This window comes from Dasypus novemcinctus, chromosome 21 (genome assembly GCF_030445035.2).
Source record: "Dasypus novemcinctus isolate mDasNov1 chromosome 21, mDasNov1.1.hap2, whole genome shotgun sequence".
Classification (NCBI taxonomy): Eukaryota; Metazoa; Chordata; class Mammalia; order Cingulata; family Dasypodidae; genus Dasypus; species Dasypus novemcinctus.
Window position 1 is genome coordinate 31955943 of NC_080693.1, and position 16637 is coordinate 31972579.

General features: G+C 50.1%; 2 protein-coding genes across 3 annotated transcripts in view; one reads left to right on the forward strand and one right to left on the reverse strand.

The window, feature by feature from the left end:
• Window positions 1–947, forward strand: part of SMYD4 (SET and MYND domain containing 4) — a 54050-nt gene extending 53103 nt beyond the window's left edge. For both annotated transcript variants that reach the window (XM_058283085.2, XM_058283086.2), the window contains exon 11: window positions 73–947. In XM_058283085.2, coding sequence (XP_058139068.1) covers window positions 73–226 — 154 coding nt within the window. In that variant the 3' untranslated portion in view covers window positions 227–947. The remainder of the gene's footprint in view (window positions 1–72) is intronic.
• A 3177-nt stretch (window positions 948–4124) lies between these two features.
• On the reverse strand, window positions 4125–15971 carry SERPINF1 (serpin family F member 1). Its single transcript, XM_004483754.5, has 8 exons — window positions 15814–15971; window positions 11705–11795; window positions 9812–10010; window positions 8959–9114; window positions 8369–8572; window positions 7035–7177; window positions 5820–6030; window positions 4125–4513 (listed from the first exon to the last, which is right to left on the reverse strand). The coding sequence occupies exons 2-8, from the start codon at window positions 11786–11788 to the stop codon at window positions 4254–4256; spliced, it is 1257 nt and encodes a 418-aa protein (XP_004483811.2). The 5' UTR covers window positions 11789–11795; window positions 15814–15971; the 3' UTR covers window positions 4125–4253.
• Between the last annotated feature and the right edge of the window lie 666 nt (window positions 15972–16637).

Genomic DNA, 16637 nt, shown 5'->3' on the forward strand with positions numbered 1-16637 from the left:
ATGTATGAGTAGGTGCACAATGTTTGCTTGATTGAATAAGTGCATTAACTTCTCTTACTTCCTTTGATTCAGATTTGCAATACCTGAAGCTCTGAACACAATACAAAAGGCAGAAAAGGTTCTGTCAGTACACTATGGCTCTTGGAATGATGAGATGCAGGAGCTACAAAAGATGAAATCCTGTTTATTGGACTTGCCATCCATCCCTGCGGGGCCTTCAGTGTAGGGTGCCAAAGAGACTTTGACCCACAGATAAAGAGTCCATGGAAGATGAGTTGAAGAGCTTCTGTTGTTGCCAAGCTGTCCCCAGGAAGGACAGGGTTTGTCTGAAAGTCACAAGCCTAGTGCATGCGGGGAAAGAAGCGCTTCAGTTGGAAAGAGATGTTCACCAATTCTGATGACTGTTTTTTAAAATAGTTAACTGTCCTCCACTAAAAACTCTCAGTTCCCAGAAAAGACTTAAACTAATATCTAGAGAGTCCAAGCTCTTTAAAAGAATTTTAGCTGATCTGCAGGCATCTGGGTGTTAGCCTTGGGTTTTGGCTGAATTCCATCTCCCTAAATCATGATAGTTGGTTTCCCTGAAACATTCCCGTGGTTCCTAGTAGTAATGATATGTTGTGCACCACTCCTGTGGGAACCTAACCTCTTAATAGTTGTATAGTAATTTAGAAATAATTATAAAGCAAGGGAGGCTCCTTGACTCTAGAGACATACATATCTAGCTTCCTCTAATCCTTTGTTAAAACTGGTGGAACATAAATTGTAAACAGAGAAATAAATTTGGGACCATCTTATTGGTGGGCAATTTCTTCCTGGGAGGGTATCTCTAAATATGTTTTCTACCAGTTTTCAAGTCCTCATTGTCTGGCTTTCATTCTATCCTCTTGGCAAACTCACTGATCAAACACTAATAAAATTAAACTTCTAGTAGTGATTTCATAGCACATGTGACTGCTTTCTCAGTTCTTCTATTTACTAGCAAGCCTGAGAAGAGATTTTTTCCTACCAGGCCTCCCCAAGCTGGCAATTGAAACACGGACTGCATGAGTACTGAGAAGGGGAAAAGCCTGCAGAAGCTGCTGAGGGAACAGGCATTGCTGCTTGTGGTTTCAAACTTGAGATAGACAGTGAGGATGACCGCTCCCTTCCAAGTGGATGTGTAGTGACAGTCCAGACCCATCTCAAGCAGAAGGCCAGGAGACTCTCTGAGCCTGAACCCTAGTGGCTGTGTCAACCCTGGTGACCAGGTGATCCACATGAACTAGAGGGAAAGAATGCCAGGCCCACACTGCTTTGAAGCATGCCCACCCTGGCCATGCCCAAGAAGGGCCAGTTATTATAAAATTCCATGACTTTATAATTAGGAAATGAGTAGCCCTGAGGATGCCTACTAGTCGCTTTTCATGAAGCTGTTTAGAACACAGCACTCAGGCATTTGTTGAATGAAGGTCAGAACTTCATTTATCCTTCTTTCTACTAACTCATTGTGGCAAAGCAATGGCCAATGAGATTTTTTTGGTAGAGATAAATAGGACTTCATCAAAATTAAACACCTTTGTGTTTTTGTGATTTTTGGGTTTGGTTCTGTTTTGTTTTCAAAATTAAAATCCTTTGTGCTGCAAAGGATGTTATCATGAAAGTAAAATGACACCCATACAAGGGGAGAAAATATTTGGAAACCACATATCTGATCAGGATTCAATAGCCAGACTATATAAAGAAATCTTTCAACAACAAAAAAGACAACCCAATTAAAAAATGGCCATGGGAAGTAGAGTTGGCCCAATGGATAGGGCATCCGTCTACCATATGGGAGGTCCACGGTTCAAACCCTGCGCCTCCTTGACCCGTGTGGAGCTGGCCCATGCGCAGTGCTGATGCACGCAAGGAGTGCCGTGCCACGCAGGGATGTCCCCGCATAGGGGAGCCCCATGTGCAAGGAGTGTGCCCTGTAAGGAGAGCCACCCAGTCTGGAAGAAAGTGGAGCCTGCCCAAGAATGGTGCCGCACACACATAGAGCTGATACAACAAGATGACACAACAAAAAGAAACGCAGATTCCCGGTACCGCTGATAAGAATAGAGGCGGTCACAGAAGAATGCAGAGTGAATGGACACAGACAATTGGGGGAAGGGAAAGGGAGAGAAATAAATAAAAACTGAATCTTTAAAAAAATAAATGGCCAAAAGACCTGAACAGACATTGCTCCAAAGAAGATCTACAAATAACCAAAATGCACAAGAAAAGATGCTCAACTTCATTGGCCATTAGGGAAATGCAAATCAAAACCCCATGGGAAGCGGATGTGGCTCAACTGATAGAGCATCCGCCTACCACATGGAAAGTCCAGGGTTCAAACCCAGGGCCTCCTGACCCATGGGGTGAGCTGGCCATGCAAGTAGTGCCCTGCCATGCAGGGGTGTCCCCCGCGTAGGGGAGCCCCACACGCAAGGAAAGCCACCCCATGCGCAAAAAGTGCAGCCTACCCAGGAGTGGTGCTGCACAAACGGAGAGCTGACTCAGCAAGATGACACAACAAAAAGATACAGATTCCCAGTGCTGCTGACAAGAATACAAGTGGACACAGAAGAACACACACAAAGCAAATGGACACAGAGAGCAGACAGCTGGGGGAGGGGGAAGGGGGGGAAATAAATAAAATAATAAATCTTTAAAAAAACAACAACAGTAAAACCCACAATACCATTTCACACCCTCTAGAATGGCTAATTTGTAAACAGAAAATTATGTTGGAGGGGATGTGGGAAAATAGGAACACTCACACATTGCTAGTGGGAATGTGAAATAATGCAGCTGCTGTGGAAGTGACAGTTCTTCAGAAAGTTAAGTAGAGAATTACCATATGACCCAGCAATCCTATACTTCGGGTATATACCCCAGAGAATTGAAAGCAAGAACTGGAAAAGATATTTGCACATCAACGTTCATAGTGACATTATTCACAATTGCCAAAAGATGGAAGCAACCCAAGTGTCCATCAACCAATGAATGGATAAATAAAATGTGGTATATACACACGAAGGAGTATTATTCAGCAGTAAAAAGGATTGAAGTTCTGATACATGTGACAACATGGATAATGAACCTTGAGGGCATCATATTGATTGAAATAGGCCAGATACGAAAGGACAAATATTGTATGATCTCAATGATATGAACTAATTATAATAAGCAAACTCATAGAGTCAGAATCTAGAATATAGGTCACCAGGGATGAGAGCAGGGAATTGGGAGTTAGGGCTTAAGTTGTACAGAGTTTCTGTTTGGGAAAGCGGATACATTTTGGTGATGGATGGTGGCAGTGGTAGCACAACAGTGTGGACGTAATTAGCACTGAGTTATATATTTGAATGTGGCTAAAAGGAGATTTTAGGTTAATATGGTACTAGAATAAAAAATTTTTAAAAATATCATCTGGGAAACCTCATAAAAAATATAGAGGACAGATTCTGATTTACTATGGCAGAAATGAAGTCCAGAAATTCTTAAAATCTTCCCAGGTGATTCTGATTAGTAGCCAGTTTCAGGAATCAAAAGTTTAAGAGAGAACACTTGCCTGATCATCAGTATTTGGATAATGTTATTTCTAACAGCTGTGTATGCATTCAAGTACATTTATTGACCATCTAATATTAGAGATTCAGTGCTGGGCTTTGGTATACAAAGAATAAAACATGGCCTGTGTCCTCAGAGGGTTAACATTTCAAGCAGGGATGCTGTTATATATAAAAGACATGTTCAAGTCCTAACTCCCAGTCCTACAAATGTGAACTTATGTGTAAATAGGATCTTTGACTATGTTATTAGTTAAGAGGAGACCAAAGTGGATTTGGGTAGGTCCTATTCCAGTATGACTGGAGTCCTTATATGCAGATTAAATGTGGACACAGTTAGGAAATAGGAGCTAGCCACAGAGACAGCCGTGCATGGAGGCAGACACTGAACTGTGCCCCAAGCCAAGGCGCCCCATGGATTGCCTGCAAGCCACCACCAGAACCCTACACCCTTCAGGGGAAGCTCGGCCCTGCCGACACCTTGATTTTGGACTTGTAGCCTCCAGAACTGTGAGACAACAAATTTCTGTTTAAAAAAAAAAAAAGTTAAAGATAAAGCTCTTTTATTGCAAGGTATACATTGAAACATTGTAGGGTAGCTTTCATGTAATGTATAACCTGCCATCCCAATGGGGTTAACTTCTTCTTGGGTGTTTGAACCATTAAACTGAGGCATTAAGTGCTCCTGGGATCCAGAATTTTGCCCATGAAGAGAAGGGCACCTGTGTCCGTGTCCCTCAGTACAAAGATGAAAGGTTGGTTAAGGTGATAGTCCAGGGAAAAGCTCAGGCGGGCTGGCTGGAGAACCTGGCTGGGGGCAGTTCCCGCCCCATCCTCATTCCACTCGATGCCAGCCCGGTGTACCATTTGAGTAAGTTTGATGGGTTTGCCTGTGATCTTGCTAAAGTCTGGCGAATCAAACAAGGACTGGAGCTCTGCAGAGATTGAAAGAAATTTCCATTAAAACCCCTGCCTTAACCAACACCCCAAGGAAAAAAAAAATCTTGACTCTGAAGTCCTAATCCTCAAGAAGGCAAGAGGGGGCAAGCAGACTTGGCCCAATGGATAGGGTGTCCGTCTACCACATGGGAGGTCTGCGGTTCAAACCCCGGGGCCTCCTTGACCCGTGTGGAGCTAGCCCACACACAGTGCTGATGCATGCAAGGAATGCTGTGCCACGCAGGGGCGTCTCCCATGTAGGGGAGCCCCCCGTGCAGGAGTGCGCCCGGTAAGGAGAGCCGCCCAGTGCGAAAGAAAGTTCAGCCTGCCCAGGAATGGCACCGCACACATGGAGAACTGACACAGCAAGATGATGCAACAAAAAAGAGACACATTCCCGTGCCACTGACAGCAGAAGCAGACAAAGAACATGCAGCAAATGGACACAGAGAACAGACAACTGGGGAGGGTAGAAGGGGAGAGAAATAAATCTTAAAAAAAAAAAAAAGAAGGCAAGAGGGAAGCGAACGTGGCTCAACTGACAGAGCGTCCGTCTACCATAGGGTGCGTCAAGAGTTCAATCCCCAGGGCCTCCTGACCCGTGTAGTAATCTGCCCCACACGCAGTGCTGCCGTGTGCAAGGCATGCCGTGCCATGCAAGAGCGCCCCCGTGTAGGGATGCCCCACGCGCAAGGAGCGCACCCCACAAAGAGAGCCACCCTGTGTGAAAAGAGCGCAGCCCACCCAGGAGTGGCACCACACACACGGAGGGCTGATACAGCAAAGTGACGCAACAAAAAAGAAATGCAGTTTCCCAGTGCTGCTGGATAATGCAAGCGGACGCAGAAGAACACACAGTGAATGGACGCAGAGAACAGACAATGGAGGGAAAGGGGAGAGAAATAAATAAAATAAATTAAAAAAAAAAAAAAAGGCAAGAAAGCTAGGAGTGGAGCACAGCTTTTGGCCAGCCAGCCATGTGGTATATAGAACTCTGAAGTGGCTAGGAGCTGAGTGACGTCCAAGAGCACATAGCAAATGAGGTTAGGATTAGAAATCAGGTCAAACATACCTATCTCAAGAAGCAGTGTTTTAGTTCCCATGTAGGATGTATGCTCATGGGATTGGGGGATGAGTCTGATAAGGAAGGCAATTAGGTCTTCACCTACCAGCAGTATTAGAATTAAGGAACCTTTCGTAGCCTTCCTACAAAGCCATCTTGCCCTTGAGTTCCGCTTAGCAAAGGCTTTGAAAGGCTCAAACACTCAGTCCCCCCGGAACAAAAGGGCGCTGTGGACATACTCATCTCTTGCAGGGACTTGGTGACTTCGCCTTCATAACTCAGCTTCAGTTTGGGAATGGTCAGGACTGCTTGAACAGTCTTCAGTTCTCGGTCTATGTCATGGATGAACTCTGAGGTGAGGCTCTCTTCTATCATTGTCAAGTTCTGGGTTGCTTTCAGGGGCAGGAAAAAGATGATACTCATTCTTCCAGTTAAGGGCAGCTGGGCAATCTGAAACAACAGGGGTGAAGCATATGCCTTAGTTGTGTAGGGCCCAAGAGCCCAGGGGTAGACACCCGCTGAGGGCGGCTTTCTTCTCTCCTGTGGTAGGGCCCTGGCCTCTTGCTCTCCCCCAGCCCTTCATCTATTTAACCATTGTCCCTCTAGGCTGTTGCTTTCTATCAAGTGATCTCTTGCTCTTTCCTCAAAATGTCTGCTGTTGTCTTTTCTTACATCAACCTAGTGCTGGTTGAAGTTATCTCCTGAAAGAATTTTCTCCTGTGGTTATAAGGAGCTAGAATTGAATTCCAGGTTTGTCTTTTCTATCACATTTTACTGATCATCCATTTTGTACAAAGCACTGGACTAGAAATGGGAGCGTTGTGTTTAGCAAATACAGAAGCAGCAATAAAACGGATCCTTGGGCAGAGCTTCTTAACGTAAGGTCCATGGAATGAATGGCTTCAGGGGTCCCAAGAGCCCTGAAATCATCCACAGAAATGTTGTATATGTGTATATGTAGCATTGCTCTAAAGAGTTTCAGCTTTTGTCAGATTCCCAAAGAGATCCATGGCCTGCAAAAGGTTAAGAACCACTGACTTAGAATTTAAAAAGTCAGATACACATGAAGACTCAGAAGACTAGCAGATTGGAGTTTGTGACAGTTTTCCAAAGTTTAACTTTGAATTCTAGAAATAAAAGATCTAAAAAAAAAAAAAAAAAAGTGAGAGGAGAGAAAGGCCGGCTTTTGAATGCTTGCTTTTGAGGGCCCATTTCATATTACCTAATCAATCCTTACAACAAACTCTGAGAGGTTCAGTTTTATAAACTATCCCCCTCCAATTTTAAGAAGTAGAAAAGCTCAAAGAGGTTATTAGCTTGCTCTAAGTCACACAGCAGGTAAAATTTAGACAGTTGTCTCAAAGCTCATCCTATTCCCACTCTATCATTCTCCTGTCCTCGCCCCACACCCCCAAGCCCCTCACCCACCCACCCCACCCCCCCGCCCTGCACACCTTGCAGTTGAGGTCAGAATCCAAGCCATAGCGGACAATGGCCTTAGGGTCTGACATCATGGGGACTCTGACAGTCCTCTCTTCATCCAAGTGGAAATCCTCAAGGGATGTCTTTCTGGAATCAAACTTTGTTACCCATTGCCCTGGAATGAAACAAACAGTGTATCCTGAGCCCCCAGAGACCAGAAAGGCTGTGGGACTATGCTGTGTCCCCAAAGCGTGTGGTTAAAAATTGCCCAGCTAAAGGAATCTTCATCAGAGATCCTGACACATCAGGGAATCATTTTATGTCAGAACATACGGCTTGGAACACTGTATATCGAGGACCCTGGATATATCCACAAGCATTTCACTGATTTTATTGATTTGACTCTGGATTAGACAAGTTTTGTAATAGCCTGGGAGAAGGGTATACACCCTTCACAGTGGTATCTCTGGGAGACAGAATTGAAGGATGTAAGAGATGGAGGGGACCTCAGAGATCATCTTATCACCCTTTTCATTTTGTAACTGAGAAAGCTGAAGCCCAAAGAAGTAAGGTGACTTGTCAATGTTCACACAGCGAGCTGAGGGCCGAGCACACTTAGTTTAATATGGTCCTTAAAATAATGGTCAGTCACTGGAAATCAGTGCTTGGAGTAGGAAACCATCTGGCTTTCTCTAGGAGTTTGGGGGTTCACTCTTACCACTACTATATCTGATAGCATTTCAACCATTTCAAGGTGGGGGGGGTGGCCCCAAAGCCCACCCAAGGCCGTATCAAATGGGGCTGGTATCAAACCAGGCCTGTGGCACGATCTCCGGACACATCCCCAGCCTGGAAGAATAACGCTGTTAGATGACGCACACAGGTTTCTGGAGCACCTGCTGTGGCCCAGGTACAGTATGGGATTGTTGTGAAGAAGAGAGACAACATATACCAATTGCCTATGGCAGATGGGTATTAGTCTCCTTTTAAAGAGAGAAAATGGGCCCAGAATGGCTAAGAAACTTGTGCAGGTCTGTACAGCTAGTAAAGGCAGAGCAGGGATTTGAGCTTCATCTGACTCCAAAGCCAGAAATCTCTCAGTGCCCAGCCCTAAACAGACATTCCAGCCTCTAGTTCCTTTTCTCTCCCTGCTGTTCTTCTCCACAAGCCTCTTAGACTTGGCTGACAGTTATCAAGTGTTTGCTGGTAACTTACAAGCAGATATCCCCCGGTGGGTCCTTCTCAGACCCCCTCTGGCGTTGCCCCTGGATTCACACTGGGCAGGGACTTTGACGTCTCCCGTTTCCCAGTTTTCTCTGATCCTTCCCTATGCCCTCGGCCAAAGGAGAAGTGGAGAAGCCCTCACCCTTGAAGTGAGCCACACCGAGAAGGAGAATGCTGATCTCACTGGGCATTTCCTTCGTAGACCTGGCAATTTTCCCTTTCGTCTGGGCCTGCACCCAGTTGTTAACCTCCTGAAGGTCCATGCGAGCGTTGCCAGACATGATTCTGGGCCTCGTCCCATACGACTTCTCCAGCGGCGCGACAAAGCTGGATTTTATCCGCAGCTCTGGGAAGAGGTGCAGCAGAGGTTAGTGTTTGGGAGCTAAACCAGCGTTCTGTCTCTGAGAGCGCTCCAGGCCTAGGCTCTGGCTTACTGCTCAGCAGGCCCCGACATCCTGCTCAGCCCCGTCCTGTCCTATGACTTGCCAGGACTCCACACCGGCTCCCCCAGGCACTGGGCAGGGAACGGCTGGTTTTGCTCATCGCTGTTTCTCTTCGTGTTACTGTCCTCCCCTGCCCTCCCGCTGTCTCCCTCAGCCCACTTCCTCTTTCTCATCCTCTTTGGGCTCACGGGGCCCTTCCAGGTCTGGCCTGAGCATACACGGCCTAGTGTTTAAAAAGAAGCCCCCAGTGCGGGGTTCCTTGGGCAGCCCAAGCTGGAAGGTGACTCACTCCTCTCGAAGATGATCCGGGAAGCGCTCTTGAAGTTCTTCTCAGGGGCGGTGACTGCGGCAAGGAGCTCCTTGTAGGTGCTGTGGATGTCTGGGTTGCTGATCAAGTCATAGTAGAGAGCCCGGTGAATCACGGACTCCGTCCGCTGTTCCGCTCCTGCCGGAGACGAGGACGTGAGCCTCCTTAACTGCCCACCATGGCCCAAGGCAGGCCATCTCCCGGGACAGGGGCGACGATACTCGAGAATGAGTATAAATGAGTATATAAAAAAGAACTTTTATCTGCTGAAAGCCTGAGTGGGCTGATAGTGGAGACATTCTATGTGGCCAAGGAATTTGAAGGCAATGGAAGAAATGGGGCTCATTCTTAGAGATTTCTCTAAAGTAGGGTAGAGGCGTGAGGCCTAGAGAGAGATGAGAACGAGGGTCACAAGTTCCTGTACTTCTCTCCTCACAGTACTCACCAGACTGTTTTATAGTTTCCTGTTGACTTGTTTCTCCTGTAAACTCGACTGTGACCCCCGCGAGGGCAGAGACCACATCTGCTTGTATGTGGTGGAATGCCCAGGGCCTAGCAGGCTCCTAGTAGTAGCGTGTTCGAGGAATGAATGAAAAAACTTTGAAGTCCCCACGTCAATAAGTGGTCCCCAAGGCCACATGCTCAGCACCACTCCAGGGAGTGAGTGAACTGTGTGTGCCCAGCCTTTGAGCTCCCACTCGTACCAGTGGGACACCACTGAGGCCAGAGCTCTCAGTGCCTCTTGGCAGAGTGAATCAGGCTTAGAGAGCACTTATGTGCACGAACCTGATGGGGCCCTCCAGGTTTCTGGGGCTTTCTGCATCTGAGAACTCACCCAGCGACAGGGCAGAGAGTGCCGTGGCCATGCTGAGTGGGGACAGGAGCACGTTGGCTGTAGGGCTCGCGCTGGACCTCACGCGGTACAGGTCGTAGCCAAAGTTGGAGACCGCCGCTGCGAGCTTGTTCACGGGGACCTTGAAGAAGGGATCCTCCTCCTCCACTGGCACCCCTGTGGTGTCGGGGGCCAGGGAGCCCTGGCAGAGACAGGAGGACGTGCATGTGAGTGCAAAGACCAGTTAACCTCCCTCATCACTGATTGGGATTGTCATTCTGGCGGAAAGCTGGAATGAGTTTGTGCTCCCTGATTGCTTTTTATTTTTTTTTAAATTTCTTTTCCCCTTACCCCCCCCCCCCAGTTGTCTGCTCTTTGTGCTTATTCACTGCGTGTTCTTCCATGTCTGCTTCCATTGTTGTATTGTTGTCAGAGGCACCAGGAATCTACGTCTATTCTTGTTGCATCATCTTGCGTCAGCTCTCTGTGTGTGCAGCTCCACTCCTGGGCGGGCTGAAATTTCTTTCACACTGGGCGGTTTTCCTTACAGGGCGCACTCCTTGCACGTGGGGCTCCCCTACACAGGGGACACCCTGCGTGGCAGGGCACTCCTTGCACGGATCAGCACTGCATGTGGGCCAGCTCCACACGGGTCAAGGAGGCCCGGGGTTTGAACCACAGACCTCCCATGTGGTAGACGGACGCCCTAACCACTGGGCCAAGTCCGCTTCCCTGTGCTCCCTGATTGTGCATGCACATGCTGGGGAGAGGCAGCCAGAAGGTAGGTTATTAGGTGGCCAGGTTTAAATACTTGTGACCCATGAGCCTCAGGCCTGGGACACACTGAAAAATAAAAAGGAGGCCCCACTCAGGAACCCCGAACTCTCCCAAGCAGGCTACCCTTGTGCTCAGCCTTACTTGCTGCTTCCAGTACTCTGCCTGGAACGCCCTCCCTCCTATCAGACCCCACCCTGTCTTTCATGGCCCTGATCAAATATCACCCCCTCCATCACAAATTTCCCTGATCTGAACAAACCTTTGGGTTTTCTGACCTTTTCTTTAGAGTCAGAGAACATTCTGACTCTGCCAGCCTCTGTGCTACTTCTTTTCATTTGAGTTACTTCATTTCATACTTGTTCATGGATTTGCCTGATACCCCAGAAGACTAACATGCCCAAAGACTGAGTTCCTTGAAGTCAAGGGCTGGGTCTTTTATCGTTCCCCAGCACCTGCAGTGTAGACTTTCAGTAGGTAAGAAGTAAACAAGGGAAGCAGATGTGGCTCACCTGATAGAGCATCCGCCTATATGGGAGGCCAAGGTTCAAACCCAGGGCATCCTGGCCTGTGTGGTGAGCTGGCCCACATGCAGTGCTGCCACGTGCACGGTATGCTGTGCCACACAAGGGTGTCCCCTGCGTAGGGGAGCCGCACGCACAAGGAGTGTACCCTGCGCTGAGTCGACCGGCACGAGAAAGCTCAGTCCACCCAGGAGTGGCGCCACACACATGGAGAGATGACACAGCAAGATGACATAACAAAGAGACACAGATTCCTGGTGCTGCTGACAAGAACTCAAGCAGACAAAGAAGAACACACAGCGAATAAACACAGATAGCAGACAACAGGGGTGGGGGAAGGGGAAATAAATAAATAATAAAATCTTAAAAAAAAACATGAACGAATGGCCCCAATGGCCCTGAAAGAATGGATGTTACTGTCCCATTTTGGAGGTAAGGATTCAGACTCAGGTAAAAGTGACTTGCCCACTGTTGCAAAGCTGAAGAGATTTTGTGATTTATGTATCTTTTTAAAAAATAATAAAAATTAAAATAAAGCTCCCGGGCTGCCTGCCGAGGAAGGGCTGGGATTGCTGCAGCCCCCGCCCCGCTCACCAACCTCCTCCGGGCTGCCAGCAGTGTTCTGGGAGGTGCCGTGCCCAAGGAGGGCTCCAATCCAGACGAGTAGCACGAGGGCCTGCATCCTGGGCCTGCAAGAGAAGCAGGAGGCAGCAGGCTGCTTCTGTCACCCCACCACCCTGCACCGCTGCACCGCCCTGGGCAGGGAGCAGGCGTGTGCCGGCCTAAGTACCTGCTCTCCAGCCTCCCACCTGGAAGTAGACCCTCAGTTTAATTCTCCCTCCCTTCACCCACCTGGTGGCCCACAGCCTTACCATGGCCTTGTGCTTCTGTGTCAGGGGACCCACCTTCAAACCGAAAGCCCCAGAGCAGCAAGGCTCCATCAGTGATCTTCCCTGCAGAGTACGGGCTAGCACCAGTACTAGTAAGGTTCCCTGGAGGGACCTGACCAGCTCGTTTAACACAGTTGGGGGCAGTGTCTAGTAACAGAATAGGGACAGAACCCAGGTCCCGTAAGTGGCCTCGGAACAACAGAAATGGAGACATCCAGTCCTGCTCACCGCAAGGGGTTCTGAAACGCGTTTTGTGAGTCCCTCTATGCAGGAACTTGTGGCCTCCTAAGGGAGCTCATTTTCTGCTCAGTTCTATTCCAAGAGTTCTTGCTCTCATGGTTCAGAGCTCGGGGTCTGGGGTCAGACAGCCTGGCTCCAAATCTCAATTCTGCCTCTTAGGAACTCTCTTAGACTCTCTCTCTCTTTTTTTTTCTCCTTTAAAATGGAGATAAAATAGTACTTGCCTTTTGTTATAGGGATTAAGTTAGCTAATGCCTTAAGAGCATTTAACAAAGCCAAAGACAGAGTAAGCTCTCCCTATAACTCCCATCCTTTGGCCCCATTTCTCCCTTGCAGAGTCTCATCCTCTTCCTCTCTCAGCCCCTTCAGGTACTTAAAAATAGCCCTAATTCTTCAGAACCTTCTTTCCTCCAGGCTGAGCAAACCCGTTCCTGACTACTCCACTTCGCCAGCAGCCGGCCTCCTCTCACCAGGCTCTGGTCTGGCGCCTGGACCACAAGGTGAAAGTTCTGAAATCCAGGTCCAGGGCTGCGTGTGCTCTAGCAGCCCTTCCCCTCTTGGCCCTCCTGCATTCCCCTGGACCAGGAGCTTATCCCTGCAGTCAGCATCTGGGGTGGGAGGATGAGGGTCACAGGCAAAGGCTTCCCAGAGGCTTCTGGGCGGAAAGCAGGACAAGGCCTCAGCAGCCACCACCTGTGGCTGCTGCATGTGCTCCTCCATCCATCATGCCAGGCTGATCACTGCCAGTCCTAACTGCTGTCTCCCCACCCCCACACCCCCCCACACACAGGCCAAGGGTTGTAGGCTCTTTCCTTATTCTTTTACACACATTTTTCTGACTTCCCAGAACAAATTGGATCAGGAAAGCTAGGAGTACCACTTGTGATTTTGGCAAAAGTCCTTAAAATTAAGTCTAATAAACCCACTGGACAACACTGTGCATCATGAAAGGCAACAAAAGAAAAGATTGCCTCCTGAGCCTGCTCAGTTTAAGCCTGGACTACCTATGGGAACCAGCCTGGCTTTCTTTTTTTTTTTAAGATTTATTTTTATTTATTTCTCTCCCCTCCTCTTCCCCCCACCACCCTTCCCCCCCCCCCCCCCCGGTTGTCTGCTCTCTATGTCCATTCACTGTGTGTTCTTCTGTGTCTGCTTGTATTCTTGTCAGCAGCACCCGGAATCTGTCTCTTTTTGTTGTGTCATCTTGCTGCATCAGCTCTCCATGTGTGCAGTGCTACTCCTGGGCAGGCTGCGCTTTTCTTGCACTGGGCAGCTCAATGCGGGGCTCACTCCTTGCACATGGGGCTCCCCTACGTGGGGGACACCCCTGCGTGGCACGGCACTCCTTGCACGCATCAGCACTGCGCGTGGGCAAGATCATCACATGGGTCAGGAGGCCCTGGGTTTGAACCCTGGACCTCCCATGTGGTAGGCGGATGCCCTATCTGTTGAGCCAACACCGCTCCTCCAGCCTGGCTTTCTAAACGCCGACTCTGAGCACCACCCACCCCTGTATGCTCAGCCAGCTGCCCTTCCACACATTTGTCCCGCCACAAGAAATCTGCTGAGACAATAGGAAAAGCTTTCTGCAGGGCAAGATACAGACCTTAACACCAACCAGGCTTAAAGCTGCCCTCTCCATTCTGCCAGCCCCACCCAGAGCCGGCAGGGGCCTCCCCCGCCTGAGCCTCCGCAGACCGGTTTACTGGGAGACTGGAAATTCAGTGCGACTCGTTAGAGGGGAGGCTAGAGGAAACTTTGAGCTCTGGTCCCCCTGGCTGGATTAGGAATATGGGAGAGAGGAGGAGATTCTGGCAAAGTTTTTAAGGAAACTAAGTTTGCAATTCAAAGGCACTTGGGGGTAGTGCCTTCTGGAGACCCTGCAGCGTCTGAAATAGTGTGATTGACCACAGTCGTCGGGTGGGCTGCCGACTGAAGAGGAGGCGATGGAGTCAGGCCGGAAAAGGCACAGAAGCTGGCTCAGGGCCAGATGTGGGACGTGTAGTGGTAATGGCAACTCTTTGAATCCCCTGCCTCAAGCCCTAGTGATAAGGAACGTGGAGAGATTACTGGACCCCCTAGGAAGGCAGTGAGTCAGAGTAAGGGCCCACAGGAGGGGCCCCTCAGAGCACACTCGACTCCCTGTCAACGGTGACTGTTCCGTGGGCTAGGGCGGGCAGGCTTTGGCTGGCCAGGGGCACAGGGACAACGGTGCCATCCTGTCCAAAGGGCAGTGTCCAAGCCAGGCGCCCGCCCTGTCGGGTGGGGGAAGAGTATGTGGAGGTAGATGTCCTCCCTGCTAGGCCAAGGCCTGGCTTGCTTTCGCCTAAAGCGAGAGACACCAAGAGCAGGGACCTTGTGATCTTGCCTCCAAGCTGGAAGGACAAGTCGTAGCCAGTACATGTGTTTCAAATTAAACCCAGCTGCGCGACACACAGCAGCCCTGCTCCTCCCAGAACCGCACGGCCTGCAAACCGCACAGCTCTGGACCGCCCCCTCCCTGGTCTGGGAGGAAGATTGCGACGGGTCCCCTCCGGGTCTACCCATCTCACCCCACCACCACCAGGCAGGGTTCCTCCTGAAGGCTAGAAACCTCAGACTCAGGCCAGGGTCCCCCAGCGTTGCATCCCCCCAGACCCCAGAAGGACCAGCCCTGGAAAATAATTCCCTGGCACCCTTTCCCTCCCTCCCCCTCAGCCTGGGGCTGACCTCTCCTGGTGGGCCAGTGTGGGTCGTGAGCCAGGCAGTGAGAGCCAGGCAGTGACAAGCCAGGCAGTGACGGGGTTTCTGGGAACTCTGCAGCTTTCCTTTGGCTCCTAGCTGTGCTTTGCCCCAGGGAGTGGAAAGGGTGCGGACAGCCATTCTCCCCAGCACTGGCAGCGGAGCCCCCAGACGCCATCTATAGGGTGGGCTAAACAGTGGTCACTGTTTGCAAAAGGCCGAAACCTCAAGGGTTTCCTGGCTTTTCCTGCAGCTAATTTGGCCCAAGAGAAAGGGTGGGGTGGAAGAGAAGGACCCAGCCACACTCCCTCCAGCTGCAGCGCGGGGCCCTGCCAGCCACTGCTTGGCTGTGTGGGGAAGTTACCTTTGAAATCAGCACCAACTGATTTCGAAAACGAAGCAGAGAACTGGGCTGAAGCCAAGGCCCGGGTGCGGGAGGGGCTACCCCCTGACCGCCCCTGGCGGGAACTAAGTCACCCCAGAACCCGTGAAATGGTCCTGGGACCCTGACCCATCAGCCTAACTCTTTTAGCTTCTCTTAGCTTTTTCCCCACCACTGCCGCCTCCATTGTTTTGCCCACACTTCATTCAAAATTCTTTTCAGCCTTTTTTCCCTTGGGTGCAGTGGGGTTCGGGGGGGTTGGGGTCCTGGCCTTCTGACAACTCCCTACTCCACCTGCCCTCTTTCATCTACTCATCTGCGTGCTCAAGCTGCAGGGGCTCCCCTCTCCCCACCTCTTCTCCTTGCACCCCTCTCTTCTGCTCCCAGGAGTACCCCTGCCTCTCCCCAGTGCCCCTGCCCAGGGGAGCCTGTCCCATCTTCCCCTGACATGCAGACCAGACAGAATTGCTTTACCTGTGGGTGCGCTGCAGCTCCACTCCCAGCCTAGGGCCCTCCCAGCCTGCACACTGAGTGGGCTCCAGCTAGCACAACAGTTTTTTCCCCCGGCCTCCCAGTCCCAAGCCAGCAGGCTTCAGGTTACAGCTGCTCCCTTCTTAAAGCGACCTGCACGCTATTGGATTCTGTGATTGCATCATGGTCTGGTGTGAACTTTAACCCGCAGCTGCCCTTCCACCACAGGCCCCGAGCTCTTCCACACACCCTCCTTCAGGGCCCCGGCCTGCCTCACTGCCTGCGGGGCTCCCTGCAAGCTGGTGGGCCCCCACGGGGCACCCAGGCCCGGCCAGGGTGGGAGACAGGACTGAGGAATCAGGTCCTAAGGGGGAGAGTGAGGCGAGGGGAGGGCCCGGCTGGTGGGAAGGAGAAAATGCTGGTCCAGTATTGGGACCCTGGTTTCTGCCGGGTCCTGGACTCCGGCACCAACTGTGGGATTTGGGGTGATGTCGTTCTCAGGGCTCCTTCCTTTCTGCTGCTCAAAAAGGAAGGATGGAACTGGGATGGCTGCGTGGTTTCTGAAGATCCAAAAGGGCAGTGGGAAAATCATTGGAGGAAGAAGTGAGACCCACTTTATACCTGAATAGTGAGAGGAGGCCTGCTGCGCACCCAGCACCAGGCTAGGTGCAGGAGAGGTTTCCTGCCCGCCTCGGGGTGCTTAGTTTCATGTCATGAAACTAAAATATTTGCATAGGAAATAATTAGAGATTATAACAACGTTTTCTAAATTGGTACCAGTCCTGGCCAAAAGTTCAATAGGAGAGATGAGCAAAGAAAAAGAGAGT